Genomic DNA, 24,121 nt, shown 5'->3' on the forward strand with positions numbered 1-24,121 from the left:
TTGACGGTACTGAATATAAAAAGAATGGTTGTGATAGGAGAAGAAATTGGTGGTAAAAAATTTAACTTTGTTTTCTAACTTAAAGCAAATTCTCGTCATTTAAGGAGGGATAACACATTTTCAATTTTAGTATGAGGAGAAAAACAGAGAGGCGGGATATAGATCAAACCACCATCAAAGGACTATGCATATGCTAGATCTGAACCTACAGTTGATACTAAAGTTTCCTCTGTAAAACCCAAACTTTTATGTTATGATATAGCAGATAACTTAAAAATGGAGAGGACACCGAATAGTCAACATGAGATATGATTTGAAACTGCCAGAGGAAGTCCTCTTTTTTGAAATACCCTAATGCCCAAGTGTCCAGCTATGTTACCTAATACCCGAAGCCTTTTTCTTTTCTGTAAAATGGAATATCACCTAGTTTATAGGGTTGAAGAACTGAAAATACTATGGGCAGATCAAGTAACACAGTACATCTGGCAAGATTTCATTAAATGCAGCCCATTAGCCAAGTTTGCACTTATAAAGAAAAAGAAAACTTCTACTGAACCATTAATTAGCAGATAAACAAGCCAAAGATTGCTTCCTGTTTACACTTCTACTAGTTATCCCTGTCCAACTGACAGTAAATGGCAGGTTCTAGGGAAGATTATAAAGCCTGTCGTTCACAATGATCTGCCCGACTCATCCCACTTCATGTGTCTTCTCGATTTCTACCCCTTCTTCAAGTCTGAACAAAACCATTCAGCTCTCTATACTTTATCCAAGATAACCAGACCAGGGTAAAACTTAGTTTCTACATTCTACTTCTCTCAGGATCTTCTTTCTTGGGATGCCTGGGTGGCTCAGTTGGTTAAGCATCTGCCTTTGGCTCAGGTCGTGATCCCAGAGTCCTGGGATCCAGTCCTGAGTCGGGCTCCTTGCTCAGGAGGGAGCCTGCTTCTCTCTCTGCCTACTGCTTCTCCTGCTTACGTGCTCTCTCTGAGAAGTAAGTAAATAAAATCTAAAGAAAAAAAAATTTCTTTCTTCATTTTTAAAAGATTCTAATTGGAACAAAAAAGCTTTGTGTCACTTTTAAATACATTTCAGAAATCATATGATTAAAGAATAAGCAGGTGACTTGCAAAGTAGCAGCTGCTGGCAAGAGGCTTCTGTAGTTTGAAAAAAAATATATTCTAAAAATTACCACATTTTTGTTACAATATTTATCTGGAAATTCCAAATAATACTAAAAAAGGATTTGAGTTTTTTTTTTTTTAAAGTATATGTATGTATTAGAAGAGGGTCTAAGTTTAAAAAAAAAATTAGAGAAACACTGCCTTAGACTTTTGTGGAGTGTAAAACTGTTAATTTTTCACTATTTTGCTGTGCCTTACTATAAAAATACAGATGGCACAGCTGTTATATAGCTTCAACAACTTGATTATAAATTGCTTTCAAAAGTAATTTATTGGGATTTTCCGTATCCTTTAATGAATTGCAAATATATTAACAGAAAAGGCTTTCTCCCCGCCCCCAAGGACTGTACAATTTCTGAAATAAGTCAGGAAAAGAAAAAAAAAAAGACACAAAATTACATTGTTTCAATGCAAATAGAACACACACATCACACCCACACTTGCATTTTCCTGGATTTTCACAAAGAAAATAGGTCACCATATTTCTCAGTGAAGACCCATACTATATTCTGGCTAATCAGAGACTTCCAAACTTTTTTCTTCAAAAAGAGCATTTTTAATAGACTAAATACTGGTTATCACTGAGTTTTTGTTTAAGGTACAACAGCAGCATGGTTCAAATGTAACTTGCAGTTCTTGGAAAAAAACAAAAATTTTAAAATAATGAAATACAGAAAAAGTAGGGACCACCTTTCATTATTTTGAGTACCATTGTTCACTTGAAAAAATATTTCCAACCTTCTAAAATCCCCGAGTTAAGAACCATTTCCAAGGGGGAAAAATATCCAATGCCACAACATAACTTCCAAACAAGTGTGTGTGTGTGTACACATATATGTATGTGTATGAAAAGCTTAAAGAGACTAAAAAAAATGTTATTCGTAGTATTTTAAATTTCCTTCAAAGTAACTACTGAAATTTCAAGCAAACATTTTGCTTGATCAAAATGTATGTCCTTTTCTGTTTATTTGATCCTCATTCCAGGCAAAAAAAAAAAAAAAGGCAAGCAAGCAAGCCAGAAACAGTTACTAGGTGGGAATACGGTTTCAAATACCTAAACGTTTTGAAAGTAGATGAGGAAAATGAAGTCAGGCTAAGCTTGGGCTGAGCATCCCATAGCCAGCCATTGCCATGGTGTGACTTCCACAACTATCCTTTTATCCTTGGTCTCAAAATTAGTACCAGAAAGGCTCTCACCTCTGGCACAGGACATAAATTCCTACTTTGTACAAAAAGATAATTATACATCAGCAAATTATGTTCTAGCTCAGCTTTCTCCAGGCTTTGAGCTCAGGTTGAAGCTTTCTATGAAATTTTGTATTTGATAATGTTATATAGCTGGCTTATGATTTGCCAATTAAAAAAATAAAGGAATATAAAATTAAATATTACAGAACTAATGAACAAAATGGAATATTTGTTAGAATCCAAGTGCTAGCCTTTGGGAATTTTTAATGATATTCATTTACTCCCAACCTTTCCTTTTTCTTATAAATTATTTCTTTAAGCAGCACATATTACATGGATTTAGGTAGGAAATTTTGTTAAATATCTCTCTGGCAACCAATACCTAATCTAAGACTCTGACTTGAATTAATTTATGATGGTATTTAATCCACATTCAAATGAACAGATTAATAGTAAATGATAGGAAGTTACTGAATCTACAGGTTAAAATTTTGTTCACATCTTCTGTAATCCACCTTATTTTTACAACTTGACTAACAAGTACAGGTAACCAGTAGATAAATTTGTCCTTCATCAAATAATCCAAAATAATAACCGTAGGCCTGTCATTCATAAGAAACTATAATTTGTTATATTCTGACATTGGCACTTAAAAAAAAAAGTTAACAACTAAAGTTTCTCTAAAAATTTCAATACATTACAATAAAGGAGATACACAATTTAAGACTTTAAATCTGTTACTGTGAAATTCCAATAATTCCCATTTTATTATGCATAATTAGATCTTTAAAATTGTGGCCATTCCCCGAAGACACCGATTTATGAGAAACTCAGGAGAGAACTCACCTCCTTCATAAGAATGGGGTTTTTCTTTTGCAGCTAAAAATTTCTAATAGCCTAAACCCAATCACTCTCGGTAAACATTTTGGTGACTCACGCTACTGAAAATAATTTGAAGCAGAGAGCCGGAAAGAATGGAAATGACCTCAACCAAAGGTAACTACACATTCTTGCACCCTGCTTAAACACTTAGAAAAGTCAAAGGGATACTTTCTTGAACAAATATAGATTCAAAGTTATGGTACAATTTTGATTTTATTAAGGCTTTCACTATCATGATCTCTTATAGTCTCTCCACTTTAGTGTTCTCATTTTGATTCTTATGGTGAACTTAAATGGCTATTAAGGGCCTTGTTTTGGCTTTTCAGTGGGCAAACACTCTACCATCTCTGAATGTTAAAGGTGATCCCACAGAGCTCAAAGAGAAGAGGCAATATGGTAAAGGGACAACTTTAAAGTTTGCAATACCAAGACAATGATCAACACTTTGAAGCAAGATGAATAAATTAAAATTCTTGGTTAGACATTAAAGCATTCTTGCCAAGAATAAGTGTACACTGTATGGAGGGATATTTGATTCCTACACATGAGTCCCAATGTGCCCATTACATTTGCTTATGGGAGACACTGCAAGTTTAAGGTAATTTACATTCCTTGGCAATCAAGTTACTCTGTTATAGGCAATGTCTTTTTATTGTTCCATCTGGCACTTGCTAACACCATTCTTGAAGAACCTAGAAATGAAGGTCAGTCACTCTGTTAATCAGGAACAGAACCAAATAAAAACAAATTTTTGGAAAAACGACCAAGAAATTCTGGTTCATCACTATTTTCCGTATCTAATGGTTCCTTCAAGATAAAACATAACTCTTCCTTCCATGATAGCTTTCCAACAAAGGGAGATTAAAGAAAAAAAAAAAAAAGAAAAAAAAAAAGAAAACAAAGTTCCCCATCCTACCCCCCTAAATTGTCATTCATACTGGTGAAAGAGCCAGTCTTGTTAGCAGCTAAATATTGCACTGCCTTTCATTCTGTGTACAGTCAGGGTCCAATGAAAGTGGCACACTCATGGTATAAGTGATGGATGATGACACTGCCGGCTCAAGAGTGAAGACTCAGTATATGGAGGGACAAGAAACATGTCAGCACTAGTCACACATCCAGTTGCAAAAGTCTGATTTCCAGAAGTTAAAATTCATCACTTTCAGCTGCATGAAGTTGTGTGTCGTCTGCATCTGTCATGCTGCTCTCCTGGGATTCATCTGTTCCCACTTTAAAAATAAAAATAAAAGTCTACAGTAAGGTGTCTGACAAATATTTCTTCTTGGTTCATGAAAACAAGTAAGGAAAATTATTCCATGCAGACAGAGATCTTAAATTAAGACCCTTAAAAATCCTGATATCCTTCAATAAAATGCAACTCAGGTTCCTTATTTTACAGCATGTCTGAGAAGATCAGTTCATTGCATTTAACCTTTAAAGAGTTTTAAATATTAAAGCTGCCTCTCCCTAATGAATTCCTTATTCCTACCCTAGGAATTAGATCTAATTTTCAAGACATTGAAAAAAGACTGACATTCTCTCCAACTGTTGACTCTACTTTGGGAACAGTCCCTGCTAGTCCACAGAAATATAAAATACACCCTCAGTTTAAAAAGGGTTATTGGGATTACGGGAATTATGATTTTAATTAAAGCCTTCTGCCAAGTTTTCTGGAACAAAGCCATCTCAGTTCATCTCATCAGAAGTTTCTCAATTCTCTTGTTATTAAAAACACTATTAGGGGCATCTTAGGTGGCAGTTACTTGAGCTACCCACTCTTGGTTTCAGTTCAGGTCGTGATCTTAGTCAGGGTTGTAAGATCAGGCCCTGCATCCAGCTCCATGCTAGGTGTGGCCTTGCTTAAGATTCTCTCTCTCCCTCTGTCCCTTCCCCCAACTCCCACACCTCCCACCCCCCCAGTCTTTAAAAAGAAAAAACTTAAAAAAGGACTTAGTTCTCACTAGTTATTTTAAGATATATATTTTAAGATAGGAGTGCCTCAGTCAGTTGAGCATCTGACTCTTGGTTTCAGCTCAGATCACGATCTCATGGTTCCTGGGACAGAGCCCCATGCAGGGCTCCACGCTCAGCGGGGAGTCTGCTTGAAGATTCTCTCCCTCTGCCCCTTCCCTAACTTACATGCTCTCTCAAATAAAAAAATTTAAAGAAAAATCTTTAAAAAAAGATATGCACTCAATTTAGGGATAGAGTATTTACTACTGCTTTAAACTACATCTTTGTTCACTCTTCTTTTCTTGACCCTTCAATTTATATACATTAGCCATATTTTTAGATTTTGAATTTGCTAGAGTTTCGGAGAATTTGAATAGTCATACTGCAGATCTGTCAATACTTTCTTTTTTTTGTCAATATTTTAAAATATGCAAGAATTTCTTTTTCATTCACTTAGCACTTACAATGTCTTCAACATACTATTACATCTATCATCCCCATCCCACCCCGCATTCCTATGAAGCAGGTAAGGCAGGCGTTAGTTACGTATTTAAACTTAAACTGAGGTCCTAGTAAAAACCTGCAATGGATTTATCAAAGTCACACAGCAAATTAGATCCAAAATGATTAGTGACCTGATACCACATGCACTTTGTTAACATACTGCCCTATTTAGTTTCTCTAAAATTCCATTTAGTATAAAAAAATATACCATGGTTAAAAAAATAAAAAGCAGCCTACAAATCCTTATGCAAAGGTAGCTCTCTGAATATTTAATACTCAAGAAAATTTCCATGTTTTTATTCCATGTCATAAATAAAAATCTGTTCCCCTTTGCCTAACTCTGAGGTGATGTTTTATTAGCTCTCTGGTTTGATATACATACAAACCTGGTTCTTATAGATGATACTCACTGATCTGTTCTTCTTGGGTTATTGGCTCCTCATCATCTGGAAGGTAGCGCTTATCAATTGCCTCTTTAATCTGGTTATTGGCTCCTTTAGGATCTAAATCCATAGCCCAAGAGAAATTCATCAGGGCGAGGTGCGTTTGACCTAACTTCTTGTAAACCTAAAAATAAACAGCAGCACTACATTTTTCATTAAGTTGTGAGCTTCAACTATAAAATCCTATACATTAGTAATTTAAATAGGCTTCTGATTTACATGCTACAAACCCATTCTGATAAGTAGGCCATTTTCATCCTATAGAAAAACTCAAGACTAACCTGAGTTCCTTCTAATATATTCAGATATTTTCAGAATTCCTTGCCTCTGTCTGATAGTGAGCTTCCAATAAATCATACTTTGACTGGATCAATGACAACTAAAAGAAATGGACTATAAGCTGCTTGATTAGCATTTATTTACACTGATTTTAACGGCTGTTATATCAACTCTCAACACCTGTCCACTGTTCCCAGTTACCTTAACCAGTTGGCATCTAGTGGCCAAGTCTATAAAGTCTTGACTAGTCTGTCTTAGAAATCTTGGAAGCCAGTTCTTCTCATTAAGACAACAGAGAACCATTAATTTTCTTCTTCTGGGGGATGCCTATGTATTTTGTTATCATTGGAGGCTAAGAGCTTTCCAAGATACAATCTCAGTTATGAACTCAGGACTGTCATTGGCTGTAAGTGTTAATATATTTCTAAAACCACAGTATGTTTAGGATTATGGAGTGTGTGTTCTTGCTCCTACATCAGGATATCATCTTCTTAAATGTTTTAACTTAATTCATTCTTTATTCCCAGAGCATTTAGTTCAGAGCTCTAGCTGAATTTGCTCAACAGATGTGCACAATATGTATTGTATCTTCTTCATAAGTTAGTATTTGTTATCAAAGTCACAGTTTAGGACCATGGCCCCAATCTTTACCTTTCCTATTAAGAAGTAAACGAGGGATTCTTTGGGAACAATTTGTTTCAACTCTTCAAGTTCTTGTAAAGCAGACTGAAAAAAGCAAAGAAAAACAGAGTAGCAAAATTTTACAAAGTTCTAATTAAGCAAGTGTCTTTATTTGATTTCCCAAGTCATCTTACCTAAAGCTTATACTAGATCTTAATCAATGCACTTCCTTATTGCGTTAGTTCTTGTTGTGAAAATAAAACGGATGAAAATACTATGAGAACAGGAACTAAGAAATGGCAGGAATTCACCAGAGTACACTGAGAATACACATATGCACGTGACAATGCTTTTGTCACCATTTTATTTAAAATAACAATACTCCATTACACTGTGTGAAAGCATTGAAAACTAAGTTGAAGAATAAAACAATTCTGAAGTTCTGTTAATAAACCTTTTCCCTGATGCAAACACTAAGCTTTGAATACCAACCTGTTATTTTAACTAATGATGAAGAGTCTAAAATTTAACCCTCTGAATTAAGTCAAAACTGTCTAGAAATCTTTTGACTATTGCTGAAGGGCTGGGGAAATTGAGAGAAAAGAGAGAGAAATAGATTTGTATTTAAAAGAAAGACATGATGATCAAAAATGAAACTGGTTCCCCAAATGAGATATTGTCCATTTTTCACCTACCAAATGGACAAAAATAAAAATAACTTGATGTTGCATAAAGTTACCATGAGAGAGAGGAATCAGGCATTCTCACCACTGAAGGTGGAATTGTAAACTGATGCCACCTGTTTGTGAGGACGATTTAGCACTATCTATTAAGTTAAAAACTGCACCACTGATTCAGCAATCTCGCTGCTAGGCATTTGTCTCAGGGATATATTCAAAAAAGTTCACTAAATCATCTTTGTAAGAACATTCAATCCAACATGCTGCTGCAAATCACTACAAGGTGTGTCTAATCATAGCCTCGCTAAATGAATTGTGGTCCATCCTCTATGGGACACTACATCTGTAGGTGCTCAACCATATGTTAAAAGAATTAAAAAAACAAACAACAACAAAAAGTGAGATGCAAAAGAGTACATGCAAAAATACTATTTCTTTCATAACAAAATATGTATCACACATATACAAACAGTTATGCGGGTATTCCCATGTTTTATATGTATGTGAGCATATATATAAATTTTTCTTTTTTTCTGGCAGAAATCAATACTTATATGCCCCATATATATGGCTGACTCTTGGGGAGGGAGTGATTGAGGTAAAAGGGGCGAAGGGACCTTCTATTTCTCCCTTGGTAATTTTCATTATTTTTTGAATTTTCTAACATAAATATTATATTTTATTTCTCTTTAATGTCCACAGTGGTTATATACTTTTCTTTTCTATGCCTCTTTGTAGTAAAAACAAAATCCAATATAAGTTAGGATTAAAAAAAAAAAAAGGTAGGGGTGCCTGGGTGGCTCAGTGGGTTAAAGACTCTGCCTTCGGCTCAGGTCATGGTCCCAGGGTCCTGGGATGGAGCCCTGCATCAGGCTCTCTGCTCGGTGGGGAGACTGCTTCCTCCTCTCTCTCTCTCTCTCTCTGCCTGCCTCTCTGCCTACTTGTGATCTCTGTCTGTCAAATAAATAAATTAAAAAAAAAAAGTTAAGTATCAAATATCTCTCCATAGGAATGTTAAAGTGAAAAAAGCAAATTATAGAACAGTATGTGAAAAATTACCATAGTTACGACGGCTTAAAACAAGACACATTTTTTAAATCTTGCAGTCTGTGCATTAGAAGTCTAATATGAGTCTCACTGGGCTAAAATCAAGGTGCCTTCCTTTCTGGAGGGTATCTGTTTCCCTGCCTTTCTTGGCACTAGAGGCTACCCAGTTTTTGGCTTGTAGCCTCCTTCCTCCAACTTCAAAGGCTACACAGGCTGGTTGAGTCTTTCTCATTGCTGGTTCTGACTACAGCTGGGAAAGATACTCCACTTTTAAGATTCATATGATTAGACCGCCTCAATAAGGCAGGATACTCTCCCCAACTCAAGGTCCGTATCCTTAATCTCATCTGTAAAGTTTCCTCTGCTGTGTAAGGTAACACATTCATAGGTGCTCAGGATTAGAGCATGGACATCCTTAAGTGATCATTACCCTGCCTACCATAACAGGGTAAGTCCACTTTGTTAGGTACAATTAAAAATACATAAATAATGAGGAAAAAGATCTAAAGAAGTATGTTCTGAGTTGTTAACAATGCTCCTCCCTGAAAGGTCCCCTTATGAGGCACATTCAACTTCGTATTTTTTTATACCTTCATATTATTTGAATTTTTGGGTAATAAGCCTGTTACTTTCATAAAAAGCCCCCAAAGAGATATAAGGAATAAAGCAGTGATCAAAGACAGTGGGCTAGTAAAGATATCAGAGGATTATATGGGCATGTGGGTAACACTAGGGGATTTATTCATTGATTAGTATAAGACTTTCGTATTATCTAAGAAGGGTATAAAGGATAAGGAACCAATCATATTTCACAGTTCTAAGAGAATTTAATACATCCTTACCTGACCTTCTCTTAACATAAGGCCAAATGTAATTTCTTGGCTTTTTTGTAAATTTTTTATGTAAAAAAAAATTTTTTTTAAAGATTTTATTTATTTATTTGACAGACAGAGATCACAGGTAGGCAGAGAGGCAGCCAGAGAGAGAGGAAGGGAAGCAGGCTCCCCGCTGATCAGAGCCCAATGCGGGGGTCGATCCCAGGACCTCGGGATCATGACCTGAGCCGAAGGCAGAGGCTTTAACCCACTAAGGCACCCAGGCACCCTGATTTTTTATGTAAAAAATTTTATGTAAATTTTTTATTTTTTACTTTTATCTAAAATAAAAGATTAACAAAAAATATTTTTGTGGGAAGTAGTATGAAAGTAGCTGGGTGGTAGGTTTCATGGACTCATTATCACAGTATAGTGATGTCTGAAGTTTTCTCTAATAAAAAGGAATAAAAAATATGGGACACCTGGGTGGCTCAGTGGCTTACGCCTCTGCCTTTGGCTCAGGTCATGATCTCAGGGTCCTGGGATGGAGCCCTGCATCAGGCTCTCTGCTCAGCAGGGAGCCTGCTTCTCCACCCCCCACCCCCCTCCCCCGCCCCTGCCTGCTGCTCTGCCTACTTGTGATCTCTCTCTCTCTCTCTCTCTGTCAAATAAATAAATAAATAAATAAATAAATAAAATCTTTAAAAAAAAAAAAAAGAAGAGTAAAGGCACACACGCGCACACACGTGTATATTTGTTTTAAAGTGCTGTGTTTTTTACACAAGTATGTAAGGGACTCTGGAGCATCCTTAACACTTCATTGTCTTCCTAACTGCTGGCAACCTAACAGAAAAACTCAAAATACTTCTGGGCTGAATGGGTCTTAGAATCACACCTGCTTGTCTGGGAATGGAAGACTTATTACACACGATAATTCTACGAGGTAGACTGTTTTCTAGTCCTTCCATACTATAAAGTATTGTAAAATATACATGGAATAAAGAATCAAGATAAAAGATCTGTGGTTACAGATATCATTTACTTACAGTCACTGTTAACACCTGTCAAACATTACTGACAGGGACTGATGAAGCCTGTACCACAATGAAGAAGCCTGAGACTGATTTTAATATTGCAAAAAAGCAATTTTCACACTTGTTGGGTCTCCAGACTTCTTTATACTCTTAAAGCTTATTGGGGAACCCCAAAATTTTTTGTTAATGTGGATTATAGCTATCAATACTTACTGTATCAGAAATTAAAATGTGAAAAGTTTTAAAAACATTTATCCATTAATTTAAAAGTAACAACACCAAAGCATTACATGTTAACATAGATAATATTTTTTTAATGAAAAGTAACTTCAGAACAGTAAGTCATTAAGAATAGTGGCAATGCTTAACATTTTTTCAAATCTCTGGTTAAAACAGCTGGACTCGCTTATCTGCTTATGCATTCAATCTGTTTGCCATGTAGCTTTTGGAAAATTCTACTGTCCATTGGTGAGAGAACAAGAGTGAAAAAGGCAAATAACATCTAAATATTACTCTGGAAATAGTTTTGACCTTGTAGACTCCTTGCAAGGACTTTTGGGGACCCCCAGAAGTTCGCAGGCCATACTGAGAACCACTGTTTTAAAGAAATATTAATCGGGACAACGAACCCCAGTCCTTCACTGCTCACCACACACAGTTCAGAATGGATAGGGTTTCTTTCTATAACTGTGTGTTGTAATTGTTATAAACATTTCATGCATCTATCATACCTGCCACCCTGATAATCTTAATTACAAAGACTCACTGAGAAACAGTATCTAACATAGTATCAGAGTTCTCATTTCTGCCCGAAAGACTTAAGACCTACCTGATGTCAATGCAGCTCAAGGCTTTTGCCACAGAGAGGTTGCCACCATTTGCTTTTCATTTTTCAAGCCAAGACATTTCACAAGTAATCAGTAACTTTTCCCCATACTCCTTTTTATTTTAATAGCGGTATATTGGGTATACCCGTGCATCAAGGTAGACCTTATCATTTAGCCAAACCCTAAGCTGGTAGTCAAAAATGGCTGTGACCATTATAACTTCAACAATGGGGTCAGATTAGAATTTGGGCTTCTTGAACCAAGCACAGGGCTTGAACCAAGCAATGGCATACTTGGGTAGAGGTGTTGGCATTAAAATGGCTCTGAGAGTAATAAATTGATTAAAATCCTTCAATTGAAGAACCTGACCACAAATGTAAAGAGGTACAATGAAGCAGAAACATGAAAATAAATGGTGAATTACAATTATAGTACCTCGAAGAGCAAGTTAAAAGTTGAAGTGTTTCTTAGATTTAAAAGTAGCTTTTACAGAAGAACAAAAACAGTAGGACTAGACATCTACTTTTTAATAAAGAAAAACAGAGTGAGATAGGGGAATCACTGAATAAATGACAAAGAATAAATTAGATGGTTGATTTTATGTATCTTTGTTAGTCTGGAAATATTAAGAGTTTATCATTGGTTTTGTATTTTTCAATTTCAGCAAATGTCAATGTGTCCTGGAAGAACTGATTTCTAGGGAGTCTACTGAAATGGATTATTAGTCCCAACATTTTTTGTGCACTTAAATTTTGGGAGTTTTTTGTTTGTTTGTTTGTTTTTTGTTTGGTAAGTTTTTACTCTTTTTAGGAAGAGCCTAAATTTATTAAACAAGTAACCTGAACTTTAAATCAAAACTTTGGATTCATGGTTTATAATTGAGTAAATGATGACAAAAACCCCATGTCACTTTGTGTCTCTTTTTTCTTTCTCAATTTTATCTTCTTTTTTGTTTTTTTTTTCATGCTACAGCTCCACAATTTGGAAAACAGTGTGAGACGTAAAGAGATAAACACATCACGCTCGACCAAATATCTCTATTATAAGCTTTCATAACTCACTATTACTTTTCCTTTATGTACTCAACATGCATATTTTTGTCATTATTTGATTAATGTCTGTTGCTCCTCTAAAAGGGTACTATCTGGTGAGTTCTTCAAATGCAGGAATGTGATTGCTTTGCTTGCCACTATACTCCTAGTCGCTGACTAGGAGTAAATAGGTAATAAATAGGTACTCAGTAAATATCCGCTGAATAATGCACACACATTCATTTGCCACCTGCTCAGATATTTTGGTCCTAAGAGAATGGTTTAGGTCTTCCCTTCAAGATAACTCCCTGATGGAAAAACTGTCTTTCTATATATGGAGTTCTTACGAGGGATAACACATATTCCTAAATATCCATACAATCCATCCTGCCTATCAGTATTTCATAAAGAAATAAAATCACAAAAGAAAATGAATAGCTTCTGAAAATGGCAAAAATAAACTATTAGAGATGAAAAGTATAAATAACTTTTGGCCTATTAAAAGAAGGGGCAAAATTTAAGCAATAAAATGCGGAAAACCATTAAGATACATATCTTACCTTATATTTTTCATTTGCAAATAAAACTGAGGCTCTGTGAAATTTGCATAGAGGGTTCTTGGGATCAATGACAATGGCTTTGTTTAGGGTATCCAAAGCCTTCTCAGATTTTTTCAGTGCGTGCTGAACCTATAAGAAATAAAGATCATATTAATGTTTCCTTTTGACATTTATGAAGAAAGGGAAGAACCAAATACCATGACTCAAATCAACATGAAGATAATAAGACTACTGAGGCATCTGGCTGGCTCAATTGGTAGAGCGTGCAACTCTTGATCTCGGGGTCATGAGTTTGAGTCCCATTTGGACATACAGATTACTTAAAAAAAAAAAAGATACTAAATCTACTAAAGTTGTATGGTGTGAGAGGGTTTTCTAAGAGTTAAGAGGACTTAATAGTTGATTACCAGACTATTAACAGATTATCTCTAAAATCTCTTCTAATCCTAATTCAACTGCTTAACTTTCCAGGTGAGAATACGGAAATCATGTTAAATAACTTGCTCTGGGATCAGAACCTAGGTTCTCTGGCCCCCAATCCACCATTATGTATCCAAAACAATAATCCACGGTGATTATTTTATCTTTAGGGCATAGATTTAGTACCTTTAAGTCTAAAAGACAAGAAAAACCTTGATTTTTCCCTCACAAGAAAATCTGTACTATTTAGTTAGAGAATACTTATATTTCAATATGTTTATTAAATATTAGGCTTTTCAAAACTATGTTCAAAGAAACACTAGAGGATTTGGCTCTAAACCCTTACCACCAGCACTGCTTCACTCAGAACAATTACATCTCTACTTATTTTAGGAATTTATTTTAAAAATAATTCTTCTGCTTTACAAATTTGAAAATCATTGATCTGGAATATGGGGAAGTAAATACTTTAAATAACATTTAAAAACCCCACACAATCCCAAGCATCACTATTCATTCATTTGCATATACTCATGCTATGCCATGCTCTTCCTTGGACAAACCGTATGTTAAAAAGAAAGTGTAAGAGCATGGATGGAGCCGTGGAACCTGTACAAATACCATTCACTGTAACAAGAATGTGAGAGTAGGTACTCCCAAAGTCTGGTTGCTAAATTCATCTACACGATGATCTTTGTAGAAGGTTATTGCTACATGTGGCCAAATATTCTGCCCACCAGATTGAAATCCTAAACACTAGTTCTCTAACAGAGAAAAGCATATTCTATTACTTGAAAACATCTTCAGATGAACCACACAAGATTTTTAAACTGTCTATTCCACAATAACTTTAAAAGAAAGCCTACTTTAAAGATGTCCAACTTCACTAAAGGGTAGCAAATGGTACTTAAGTTTGATTTGCTTAAGTGATGAGAAAAATTCTTTGTTGATATATTTTGCATAGTATCTAACTATGAAAAAAGTTACCATGGCAATTCGAAAATGTTATAAAGAACTATAATTCTTCTCCCAAAATGAACAGTGAAATTCCCAACTCACATAATTTCCTCACATTGTATGCCCAGTCCCACAAGCTCACTGAGAGAAAGTGAAGGGTAGGGGAGGGAGAGAGGGAGGACATGCGTAAGAGGCAAGAACAAGAACTACCGGTACCGTGCTTACAGAGAAACTAATAAATGAGATTTCAAAAAGCAAACATACTTCTTCTCCGATTGAGGTACAACTTATTATCAAACACTTAAAAAAAATAAATAAAAAAAAATGGTGATCCAAACACTGACTCAACTGACTCAACCCAATTAGAAAAACGATCTTACACCATGCATGGATTTGAATCATTTTTAATATCCTATCCTAGAAACATTCTATACATCTTAAGATTAAAAAAATTAAGTTTCTGTTCTGATTTTTAAAAGATAGCTTTTTATGACAATATTCATAATATTGACAGGTACATACTAGGGCTAGTTATCATCTCCTTTTGACTTTTTTTTTTAACTTTTCCTTTCTTAAAAAAAAAGTAAGAGCCAAACTCCTTTAGAGCTTTGAACTGTGTATACAGAAAATGAGAGTGCACTCTCTCTCACTTTCAAATAAATAGAATCTTTAAAAAAATTGGGCATCGATGCCTGGGTGGCTTGGTAAGTTAAGCAGGTGCCTTCAGCTCAGGTCATGACCTCAGGGGCCTGGGATCAAGCCCCACGTTCTTGGGCTCCCTGTTCAGTGGGGAGTATCCTCCCTCTCCCTCTGTCCCCCTCTGCCACTCATGTGCGCGTGCGCTCTCTCGCTCAAATAAATAAAATCTTAAAAAAAAGAGAGAGAGAGAACAAAAGAAAATGAGAGCGCAGTGAACATAATGTTTAGTCCAACAGTCAGGATGCAGTTGCTCCTTTCCATTCCACCAGATACTGCACCCTTCCATTAAGTGTTACCTGATGAGATAACACTTTGTATTTTTTACCATGTGCTACTCTACCTACAGCACCAAAATAACCAGTAATGGAGTTTTTTTTATGACTGAGTTGCAACTTCTGATCTGTTAATTTATGCAAAATCTGTGTTGAGTTAGTCAAATTGGTAATCTTCTTTGCCCTCATCATTTTTCTAGTTATTCCACTCAGTCAGTTTTTATGATTAGTGGTTCTAAGATCAAACAGATCATATAGACAGACAGTACAAGTATTTGGGGAAACAGTATCTGTTTTATTATCAAATTGTTGAAAAAAATTTATTTCATTATCTTTCAGATTTCATAAAGTGTAGTATATATAACACCTACCAAATGATTCTAAAATATTGAAATTGTCCTTCAAGTGTAAATTAAATACTGAGCCTGTAAATTACTCTGATTAGACTTCACTGTCATCCTACTAGATTCTTGCGTACACATGTATATAGCTATGTGTGTGATTATGTGATCTATGTGATACAGATTATGGAACTGGGCAGGTTTGAGTATATATCCTGTGCTTTTTTCAGAAATAGTTGCAGTGTTTACACAGCAGCATTACTTGTCATGCTTTTATTGCATGATGTTGTTTGCTGTGTATGAAAAGAAATGTGTCAAACAAGTTTAAAGTTGAGTGTGTTCTGAAGAAGGGTGTGAACAACAGTGTTCATGAGCTTTTAGAATGCTTTCCATTTTCAGTTCTTGTAACTCAGTTGTTTAGCACCTAAAAGCAATTCAAATAACATGAACATTATCTCCTACTAGAAGTAATATTTTCAAGTTTTCATGGCACATTATGACTGTAAACGTCTCCCCACCTCAATAGTAAAGTCTATGGGAGACTCATGAAGATTCATGAAATGTCCATAGTGACTGTTAGTCATGTTGAATAAGTCTAGTATGAACAAAGTATTTTATTGCACAGAGTTAATAAATAGTATGTTGCCTAACAAAGCTACTGGTGTTTTATTACAACATTATCTTTTGTTTTTATAAAATGTACCAAGATTTGAATTGATAACTTTTATTTTACATGTAAAAAACCCAGTTTCTTTAAAAAGCAAAATGGTGATCCACATCACCTTTTAAGAATTTTAATTAGTTCTGGGAGAGAGTCCAAGACAGCGGAGGAGTAGGAGACCTTAGTTTTGTCTGGCCCCAGGAAATTAGCTGGATAGCTATCAGATCATTTTAAACACCTACAACTCAAATGAAGATCTAAGAAAATAACTGCTACAATTCTACAAATAGAAAAGCGACCACTTTCTGCAAGAATGAAAGACAGAAAAACTCACCTCAAGAAAGAACAAGAGGGAGTACTGACTGCCAGGGACCTAATTCAGTACGGATATAAGAAAGATGCTGGAACTAGAGCTCAGAATAACAACCATAAAGATACTAGCTAGACTTTAAAAAAGCACAGAAGACACTAGAGAATCCCTTTCTGGAGAAATAAAAGAACTAAAATCTAATGAAGTTGAAATAAAAAAGGCTATTAATGACATGCAATAAAAAAACGGAGGCTCTAACTGCTAGGATAAAGGATGCAGAAGAGAGAATTAATGGATAATAAAGAAGCTGAGAAAAGGAGATAAACAACCACTGGATCACGAGGGGAAAATCAACAGATAAGTGATACCATAAAGCAAAACAATATTAGAATAACTGGGATCCCAGACAAAGAAGAAAGAGAGAGGGAGGGCAGAAGGTATACTGAAGCAAATTATAGCTGAGAACTTCCCTGATCTGGGGAAGGAAGCAGCCATTCAAGTCCAGGAGGCACAGAGAATCCCCTCAAAATCAATAAAAATAGGTCAACACCTCGACATATAATAGTGAACCTTGCAAATCTGAGACAAAAGAGAAAATCCTAAAAGCAGCTCAGGAAAAGAGGTCCATAACCTATAAGGGTAGAAACATGAGGCTGACAGCAGACTTATCCACAGAGACCTGGCAGGTCAGAAAGGACTGCCATGATATATTCAGGGTGCTAAATGAGGAAATATGCAGCCAAGAATACTTTATCGAGCTAGGATGCCTTTCAAAATAGAAGGAGTGATAAAATGCTTCCGGACAAACAGAAGCTAAAAGAATTTGTGACCACCAAACCAGCCCTACAAGAAATATCAAAAGGGATCTAAAGTAACATAGGCCAGAAAGGAATAGGGAAAATCTACAGAAACAGTGACTTTACAGGTAATACAATGGCACTAAGTTCATATCTTTCAATAGTTACGCAAAATGTAAATGGGCTAAATACCCCAATCAAAAGACACAGGGTATCAGACTGGATAAAAAAGCAAGACCTATCCATATGCTGTCTGCAAGAGACTCATTTTAGATCCAAAGATACCTCCAGATTGAAAGTGAGGGGGCAGAAAATCATTTATCATGCTAATGGACATCAAAAGAAATCTGGGTTACAATCCTCATATCAGACAAATTAGATTTTAAACCAAAGACTGTAATAAGAGATGAGGAAGGACACTATATCATAATTAAAGGGTCAATCCAACAAGAAGATCTAACAATTGTAAATATTTATGCCCCTAACATGGGAAGATCCAATTAAATAAACCAATAAATAACAAAATTAAAGAAACACACTGATAACAGTACAATAATAGTAGAAGACTTTAACACCCCACTCACTGCAACGGACAGATTATCTAAGCAGAAGATCAATAAGGAAACAAGGCCTTTGAATGACACACTGGACCAGATGGACTTCACGGATATATTCAGAACATTCCATCCTAAACTAAAAGAATACACAGTCTTCTTGAATATACATGGAACATTCTCCAGAACAGATCACATACTGGGTCACAAATCAGGTCTCAACCAGAACTAAAAGACTGGGGTCATTCCCTGCATATTTTCAGACCACAATGCTTTGAAATTTGAACTCAACCATAAGTGGAAATTTGGAAGGAACTCAAATATTTGGAGGTTAAAGAGCATTCTACTAAGGAATGAATGGGTCAACCAGGAAATTAAAGAATTAAAAATATTCATGGAAACAAATGAAAATGAAAACACAACTGTCCAAATCTTTTGCAATGCAGTCAAGGCAGTCCTAAGAGGTAAGTATATAGCAATATGAGGCTTTCTCAAGAAACAAGAAAGGTCTCACATACACAACCTAACCTTACACCTGAAGGAGGTGGAGAAAGAACAGCAAATAAAGTCTAAACCCAGTAGGAGAACAGAAATAACAAAGATTAGAGCAGAAATCAATGAAATAGAAAACAAAAGAACAGTGTAACAGATCAATAGATAAACTAGAAAATGGTTCTTCAAAAGAATTAATGAAATTGATAAACCCCTGGCCAGACCTATCAAAAAGAGAAAGGACCCAAATAAATAAAATCATGAATGAAAGAGGAGAGATCATAATGAACACCAAAGAAATACAGACAATTTTTTAAAAAAGATTTTACTTATTTATTTGACAGACAGAGATCACAAGTAGGCAGAGAGGCAGGCAGAGAGAGAGGGAGAAGCAGGCTCCCTGCTAAACAGAGAGCCCAATGCGGGGCTCGATCCCAGGACCGTGGGATCATGACCTGAGCCAAAGGCAGAGGCTTAACCCACTGAGCCACCCAGGCGCCCCAGACAATTTTAAGAATATATTATGAGCAACTATATGCCAACAAATTAGGCAATCTGGAAGAAGTGGATGTATTCCTAGAGATGTATAAACTGCCAAAGCTGAAACAGGCAAAAATAGAAAACCTGAACAGACCCATAACGAGCAAGGAAATTGAAGCAATAATGAAAAATCTCCTAACAAACAAGAGTACAGGGCCTGACAGCTTCCCAGGACAATTCTATTAAACATTTAAAGATTTAATGCTTATTCTTCTGAAGCTGTTTCAAAAAAAGAAATGGACCGAATAATGTACAGAGCTACTGAATCACTGCGTTGTACACCTGAAACTAATGTAATATTGTTACACTGTGTGTCAACTATACTTCAATTAAAAAAAAAAAAAAGGAAAAACTAAAAAAGAAATGGAAGGAAAACTTCCAAACTCTTCCTATGAGACCAGCATTACCTCAATCCCAAAGTCAAAGGCTCCACTAAAGAATTACAGACCAATATCCCTGACGAACATGGATGAAAAAATTCTCACCTAGATACTAGCCAAAGGTTTCCAACAGTACATTAAAAGGATTATTCACCATGACCACGTGGGATTTATTCCTGGGCTGCAAGGGTGGTTCAACATCCACAAATCAATCAATGTGATACATTACATAAATAAAAGAAAGGACAAGAACCATATAATCCTCCCAATAGAATCAGAAAAGGCATCTGACAAAGTACAGCATCCTTTCTTGATTAAAACTCTTCACAGTGTAGGGATAGAGGAAACATACCTCAAAATATCATAAAAGCCATCTATGAAAAGCCCATCAATGGGGAAAAATTGAGAGCTTTCCCCCTAAGGTCAAGAACATGACAGGGATGTCCACTCTCACCACTGTTGTTCAACATAGTACTAGAAGTCCTAGCCTCAGTAATCAGAAGAAATAAAAGAAATCAAAGGTATCAAAGTAATCACAAATAATCAGAAGAAATCAAAAAGAAATAAAAGGCATCCAAGTCAGCAAAGAAGAAGTCAAACTCTCATTCTTCGAAGATGACGTGTGGAAAACCCAAAAGACTCCACCCACCCCAAATCGTTAGAACTCATTCAGGGATTCAGCACAGTGGCAGGATATAAAATCAATGCAGAGAAATCAGTTGCATTTCTATATATTAACAAGGCAGAAGAGGCAGAAGAAAGAGAAATTAAGGAGTCAATCCCAATTACAACTGCACCCAAAACCATAAGATACATAGGAATAAACCTAACCAAGGAGGCATAGGATCTGTACTCAGAAAACTACAGAACACTCATGAAAGAAATTGAGGAAGACACAAAGAAATGGAAAAATGTTCCATGCTCGTGGATTAGAAGAACAAATATTGTTAAAGTGTCTATGCTACCTAGAGCAATCTTTACATTTAATGCAATCCCTATCAAAATACCACCAACTTTTTTCACGGAGCTAGAACAAAGAATGCTAAAATTTGTATGGAACCAAAAAAGACCTCAAATAGCCAAAGGAATGTTGAAAAAGAAAACCAAAGCTGGTGGCATCACAATTCTGGACATCAAGCTCTGCTACAAAGTTGTAAACATCAAGACGGTATGGTACTGGCACAAAAACAGACACATAGGTCAATGGAACAGAACAGAGAACCCAGAAATGGACCCTCAACTCTATGGTCAACTGAACTTTGACAAAGCAAGAAAGAATATGCAATGGAAAAAAGATAGTCTCTTCAACAAATGGTGTTGGGAAAACTAGACAGCTACATGCAGAAGAATGAAACTGGACCATTTCCTTATATCATATAAAAATAGACTCAAAATGGATGAAAGACCTACATGTGAGGACAGGAATCCCTCAAAATCCTAGAGAACACAGGTGGCAACCTCTTAGACCTTGGTCCCAGTAACTTCTTGGTAGACACATCTCAAAAGTCAAGGGAAACAAAGGCAAAAATCAACTACTGGGAGTTCATCAAGATAAAAAGCTCTGGCACAGCAAAGGAAACAGTCAACAAAACCAAAAGACAACAGACAGAATGGGAGAAGATATGTGCAAATGACATATCAGATAAAGGGCTAGCATCCAAAATCTATAAAGAACTTATCAAACTCAATACCCAAAGAACAAATAATCCAATCAAGAAATGGGCAGAAGACATGAATAGATGTGTTTTTTTTGGAAAAGAAGACATCCAAATGGCCAACAGACACATGAAAAAATGCTCAACATCACTTGGCATCAGGGAAATACAAATCAAAAACACAATGAGGTACCACCTCACACTGGTTAGAATGGCTAAAATTAATCAAGTCAGGAAACAACAGATGTTGACAAGGATGTGGAGAAAGGGGAAACCCCTTACACTGTTGATGGGAATGCAAATTGGTGCAGCCACTCTGGAAGGCAGTATGGAGATTCCTCAAAAAGTTGAAAATAGACCTACCCTATGACCCAGCAATTACAGTACTACCCCAAGGATAAAAATGCAGTGGCCTGAAGGGGCATCTGCACCCCAGTGTTTATACCAGCAACGTCCACAAACTGAAGTATGGAAAGAGCCCAGATGTCCATAGACAGATCAATGGAATATACTACACTCAGCCATCAAAAAAGTGAAGTCTTGCCATTTGCAATGACATAGATGGAACTTGGGTATTATGCTAAGTGAAATAAGCTAATCAGAGAAAGATAATTATCATATGATCTCACTGATGTGTGGAATTTAAGAAATAAAACAGAGTATCATAGGGGAAGGGAGGGAAAAAATAAAATAAGATGAAATCACAAAGGGAGACAAACCAAAGAGACTCAATCATAGGAAACAAACTGAGTGTAGCTGGAGGGTAGGGGTTTCAGGGGATGGTGTAACTGGGTGATGTACATTAAGGAGGGAATATGATACAATGAGCACTAGGTATCATATGAGACTGATGAATCACTGAATTCTACCTCTGAAACTAATAATACACTATATGTTAATTAATTGAATTTAAATAAAAAATAAAATAAAAAGAGAATTTTAATTAGTTTTTGACATACCTATATCACTCAGCAGCTAAAACATAGGGAAGCATTTGTCTTGAAATAATAATTACTGAATTTAGGAGCTAAATATTAACATGGAAAAAAGTGCTTTCGAAATATGAAGTATCTCATATGAGTCTTACAACAGGCCTATTAGATAAGATGGCATTACTTGTCATTTATAAAATGAAAGCTCAGAGAAATGGACTTGCCCAAGGAATGAGGGTACTCCAGTGATTTCTCTTTATGCCAAGGAAAAAGGTGACATTTTTGGCTATAAAATAATCCATGGTATTTTTCTAAGAATATAAACAATTAGACAAAAGCCCTAATTTTTACCACAGCAATTAAGTCAGTAACAAACACATTTTGAAAGGGAGATTCACTGAAAAATATTTAGAAAACTACTTACTACTCCAATGTGGCAAAGTAAAACTGAACTTTGAGGGTTGATATCAAGTGCTTTCTGGAAATGCATTTCTGCAAGGCTGAATTTTTCTTGCTTGTAATAAATCATTCCTAAACCATACCTGAAAGTATAAAATAAAGTATAATTTTAGGGATATGAACTTTTGGCTGGTAATTCAGTTCAACTAATAAAAGGGTATGTTATGGAATTTGACATTTTAATAAACTAAAGAGAAATACTGGTGGCCTCAGAGAAGGCAAAAACTATCAATCATGATAAAAAATATCATCAAAGCATTTTATTTTTTAAAAATTTTTTTCATCAAAGCATTTTCAACAAATCACTTTTATAAGTAAAAACAATAAATCAAATCAATCAAATAGAACTTTGACAATGGGGAAGAAAGAAACTACATCTTTAAATCTATCATTACAATCTAGATTTAACAGCTCATTTTTACTGAGTGGCTAATTATGTGTGTGCCAGTAACTTTGCTAAACTCTTTATGTGAATTATCTCATTTAATCCTAGAAGAAAACAAGGAGATACGTATTGTTATCTCTCACATTTCAAACAAGGAAAATGAATTTAGAGAAGTTAAATAACATGCCCAAAGTTATACAGCTAATAAGGATTCTAAACCCTAAACTCTTAACAATGCTATTTCCATATTACTGGTGTAAATGCATATATATCATTATAATTACATAAGCATGGTGTCATGTATATCAAAACATACTCCCTATGGACTTAAAATTATAAATTTTAAAGGCTATGTAATAGCATATTAACTGAATATACAGGTCTTTCTTCTGAATTTTCAAAACATCACATGAACATAATGTGACTGATTTATATTAAGGAGACCTCTCTTGGCTATAACTAGCTAATGACAAGGGGGGAATATACACCAAATTAATGAGTAAGAAGAAAGCACAATATATCTTCTTATATTTGGGGTGAAGAAAAGGTATAAAAAGTTCTGTGCTAATAATGGCGATGGTGGAACAACAAAAGAAAGACTACTTACACTGGAGTTGGAATAATAAATTAACTTAGTGTTTAATTAGATACTTAAAGTTACCTAAATATCTCAACATTTAAGTTCTTCCTGTAAAAGCCTGCCAATCTGAATTTTTTTTTCCTAATTGAAGTAATTATTTTTACAACAATTTTTGATATGGTAAGGTTTTTTTAAGAATGCAACTATTATACTATAGGACATACCCAAACATTTAACAAACACAAGTCCCTATTGAGAACTGAGTTCTTAAAATATTACGGAGTATTTTATGTGAAGAGAAGGCAGCAGTATCAGTAAGCCTGACTGTTCACTATGTCAGCAGAAGCTAGCACTTACTTGTCAGGCCATCTTTTAGATAATGTAACTACTTAGAAATGAGATATAATTCATTAAAAAATGTATATACACAGATCAAAAAATATGTTTTAATAATATAGTGATTCAGATTTAGTGACAGAATAAAAATTCAACTGCTATAATGATTACCTCAAAAGATTAAAAAAAAAAAACAAAAAACCCCACCATATCCAACATAAAAACAGTGGCAGAGTTATGATGTCAGAATTACACTTCTTGATAGGTAAAACTATTCAGTCAAGAAAAATACAATAAAATGTC

The 24,121-nt window shown here is 35.3% G+C and overlaps 1 protein-coding gene across 2 annotated transcripts in view; it reads right to left on the reverse strand.

Moving 5' to 3' along the window:
* Window positions 1-1,726: 1,726 nt before the first annotated feature.
* The window catches only part of CDC27 (cell division cycle 27), a 72,148-nt gene continuing 49,753 nt past the window's right edge, over window positions 1,727-24,121 (reverse strand). For both annotated transcript variants that reach the window (XM_080827382.1, XM_080827381.1), the window contains exons 15-19: window positions 22,483-22,600; window positions 13,049-13,177; window positions 7,085-7,159; window positions 6,122-6,278; window positions 1,727-4,483 (exon numbers count right to left, since the gene is read on the reverse strand). In XM_080827382.1, the coding sequence (XP_080683508.1) occupies window positions 4,401-4,483; window positions 6,122-6,278; window positions 7,085-7,159; window positions 13,049-13,177; window positions 22,483-22,600 (562 nt within the window). In that variant the 3' untranslated portion in view covers window positions 1,727-4,400. The remainder of the gene's footprint in view (window positions 4,484-6,121; window positions 6,279-7,084; window positions 7,160-13,048; window positions 13,178-22,482; window positions 22,601-24,121) is intronic.

The sequence above is a fragment of the Martes martes genome, assembly GCF_963455335.1.
Source record: "Martes martes genome assembly, chromosome: 16".
NCBI lineage: Eukaryota > Metazoa > Chordata > Mammalia > Carnivora > Mustelidae > Martes > Martes martes.